Consider the following 3,221-nt stretch of genomic DNA (forward strand, 5'->3'; position numbering starts at 1 on the left):
AATGCGACATTCCCCCCTTTTCCTTGTGTTGTAGCACGGAGAGCAGGATCAGGGATGGATGGATGGAGCCTGTCCACGGGTTTAACCTGTGTTTAACGTGTTCTGTGGCTCTTCCCCCCCCTCCAAGGGGTACAGATCCTGCTCAGCGCTCAGGTTCTCCCTGGAAACAAGGTTCAGGGATCTCGGGAAGAGCACACGTTGGGATCACGGGAGCTGGGTTCCCGGCTCTCGTGGTGGGATCTGCCTGTGGAGATTGGAGTTCGATCCATTCCTTCCCTCTCCTGAGGGAAAAGAAGGGAGCTTTGAGGGGAGATGGAGTGTGTGAGGTCTCCATGGCGTGGGGTTGGGAAGCATCCCACCAGTGGTGGATCCATACGGGAGCAATTCCTCCCTCCTGGAATGGTTTAATCACCATTCAGCCCAGGTTTGGAACAGGCTGAAGTCCTCCTGTGAGTAAATCCTTCCCAGGCTGGAATCTGGAATCGGAGGCATTTAGGAACACTGCAGCCTCAAGGAAAAGACCATTCCCATTTTTCAGCATTTCTTATAGAGGCGTTATTCCAGTATCTTGGATACCTACGGGTGTATGTGTGGTTTGTGTCACCTCTAAGGTGGGAGATTACATCTTCTTTCCAAGCTTTCCATAGTAGTGACCAGAACATCCAGCCCGGGGGCCAAAGCAAAGCCTCAAAGGTCTCCTTTTGAGGGAATCTCGTTCCAAATGGAAGGATTGGGAATGGTGGGGTTTGATGCTGAGCACTGGGATTGCCTGTGGTGGGGGATTGGAGTGAACCTGGTGGCGGAGGCAGAGGATGAGGATGATCTTCATCTACCCGCAGCTCCTGGCGCTTTTGCCTCTCTTGTGGCAGGGCTTTGGGAACTCCGGGAGTTCCCAGGGAATGCGAGGGGCTGGGATCACCCCCTGCAGCCGCTGGGGGTGGGGGAACCACGACCTCTATGAGAGAGACTGGTCAAGCCAAGGCCCGTGAGTCAGTCCTGTTGTCACCGAGGCCCCGGGGATCAGCTGCTGGGTCAGAACCCACCAGGGCTCCTACATCTCCCTTCTAACCCCCGTTCCCATTCCTCACTCCAGGTGGTTGTTTGGGCAGCCCAGGCCATGGTGCAGGATTTGAGGAGGGGGCTCTGGGGAGAAAACACCCCCCAACTTCATCCCTTTCCTGAGGCCAATAGGATGCGTTTGGCCTCAGTTCACTGCATCTTCTCCTTTGGCTCCGCGAGCTGCTGCTTCCGCAGCCCTTTACCTGGTCTGAGCAACAGGAGGAGCCTCTGTTGGGTTGGGAGGGGACAGGGGGTCTCTCCTGCTGCAGCTCCCTCCTCCCTGTGTCCTCCACATGCAGCACAAGAGCTGCCGGAGGCTCTGGAGTCAGGGCGATGCTGAGCTCCTTTGATAGCGATTATCCAGGGAAGCACCGGTTTGATTCGGCATCGAGGGTCCCTTCGTGTTCAGGAGGGGGCACTTGTCCCCTTTGCTGCTTCAGCTTGGATTGCAGAGGTGGCCTGCACGCTGCGTGCACAGGAACACAAGCAGGAGCTTGGGAAAGCCCACTTTGAATGGGAAAACCTCTTGGGAATAAGCAGCTAAATGGGAAGGAGAAAGGAACAAGGAGCAGCGGGAGCGGATGGGTGGCTGTAACCTTACTGCGGGCACCAGGAGGAGAAACCTGGGCTTGGGCTAATCCTGTTACCATTCAGGTTCCCAGTGCCAGGCTGGACCAGCTTCCCAACATTCCCTATACCACCTTCCTGTTGCTTCCAGATTACGGGAAATTGGAGTCCTGGTCCTGCCTTTTCAGTGGAAGAATCTAAACAAGCACATTTGGAACGCTTGGAGGGACGTTCCGAAGCCAAAATGGTAAGAGTTGGAGCGGGAAGGTTTGGGCTGACAACTTCCTGAACTCTTTCCAATCATTCCCAAATCCCTTCCCAGCGCCCCATGCGGATCTTTGTTAATGATGACCGGCACGTGATGGCCAAGCACTCGGCCGTGTACCCGACGCAGGAGGAGCTGGAGGCGGTGCAGAACATGGTATCCCACACGGAGCGGGCGCTCAAAGCCGTCTCCGACTGGATCGATGAGCAGGAGAAAGTGAGCGGGGAGCAGCCCGAGCCGGAGGCCATGGAGACGGCGGCCGAGGAGGAGAACAAGGAAGGGGGGTAAGGAGCAGGGGTGCTGCAGCCTTGTCAGCACCACGGGTGCAAATGATGGCATCTTCGGCCGTGGATGGGTGAGAATCCACTGGTTGAAGGTGGAAAAGGTGTTTTCCTTCCCTGTGGAATGAAGAGGAATTGAGGTCCCTCCCCAGCGTGGAAGCGCTGATTCCCATTTGGGTATAGTGAACCCCCCAGTGGGGATCATGCGGGATCCTTATGGATCTGTCCCCTAGCTCAGCTTTAAGAGCGTTGTGCTTCCCAGTGAATTCTTCCCATCCCATAACCACACCCGTGTATCCGCAGGGACCAGAAAGCCACGGAGCAGCTGACCAGGACCCTGCGGGGGGTGATGCGTGTTGGGCTGGTGGCCAAAGGCCTCTTGCTGAAAGGGGACTTGGATCTGGAGCTGGTTCTGCTCTGCAAAGATAAACCCACCACGGATCTCCTGGAGAAAGTAGCTGACAACCTCGGAGTCCAGCTTGCTGTGAGTGTGTTGGGTTGTGTTGTGGGGAGGGTTGGACACTGACCTGTGCTGGGAAGGGAATCTCCATGGGCATGTATCATGGAATGGTTTGGGAAGGGAGCTTAAAGCTCCTCCAGCTCCAACCCCCCCCCCGGGCAGGGCCACCTTCCACTAGAGCAGGTTGCTCCAAGCCCCTGTGTCCAACCTGGCCTTGGACACTGCCAGGGATGGGGCAGTCCTTCTCAGGGCTCAATCCAGTTTGTGCTGGGATTGCCCTAACTCGAGGGCAGAACCTTGCCCATGGCCTCCGTCAGGTTCACATGGTCCCAACTCTCCAGCCTGCCCAGGTCCCTCTGGATATACCAGTATATACCGTGGAATTCCCTTGTTAACCTTCCTTTCAGTAGCTGCACCCCTGTTCCGGGGCCTTGCTGTGGATTGGAGGTGGTGTTGGGAGGGCAATGGCTAAGAGCCTCCATCCCCTCGGTTAAGAGCCTCCATCCCCTCGGTTAAGAGCCTCCATCCCCTCGGTTAAGAGCCTCCATCCCCTCGGTTAAGAGCCTCCATCCCCTTGCAGGCTATTACT

At 56.5% G+C, this 3,221-nt stretch overlaps 1 protein-coding gene across 1 annotated transcript in view; it reads left to right on the top strand.

Moving 5' to 3' along the window:
* Positions 1 to 1,954: 1,954 nt before the first annotated feature.
* ILF3 (interleukin enhancer binding factor 3, 90kDa) overlaps positions 1,955 to 3,221 on the top strand; it is a gene marked incomplete at its 3' end in the record, with an annotated part of 7,757 nt that continues 6,490 nt past the window's right edge. The window contains exons 1-2 of the mRNA XM_010018662.1: positions 1,955 to 2,175; positions 2,476 to 2,656. Coding sequence (XP_010016964.1) covers positions 1,955 to 2,175; positions 2,476 to 2,656 — 402 coding nt within the window. The remainder of the gene's footprint in view (positions 2,176 to 2,475; positions 2,657 to 3,221) is intronic.

The sequence above is a fragment of the Nestor notabilis genome, unplaced genomic scaffold (assembly GCF_000696875.1).
Source record: "Nestor notabilis isolate BGI_N333 unplaced genomic scaffold, ASM69687v1 scaffold17327, whole genome shotgun sequence".
Lineage (NCBI taxonomy): Eukaryota > Metazoa > Chordata > Aves > Psittaciformes > Psittacidae > Nestor > Nestor notabilis.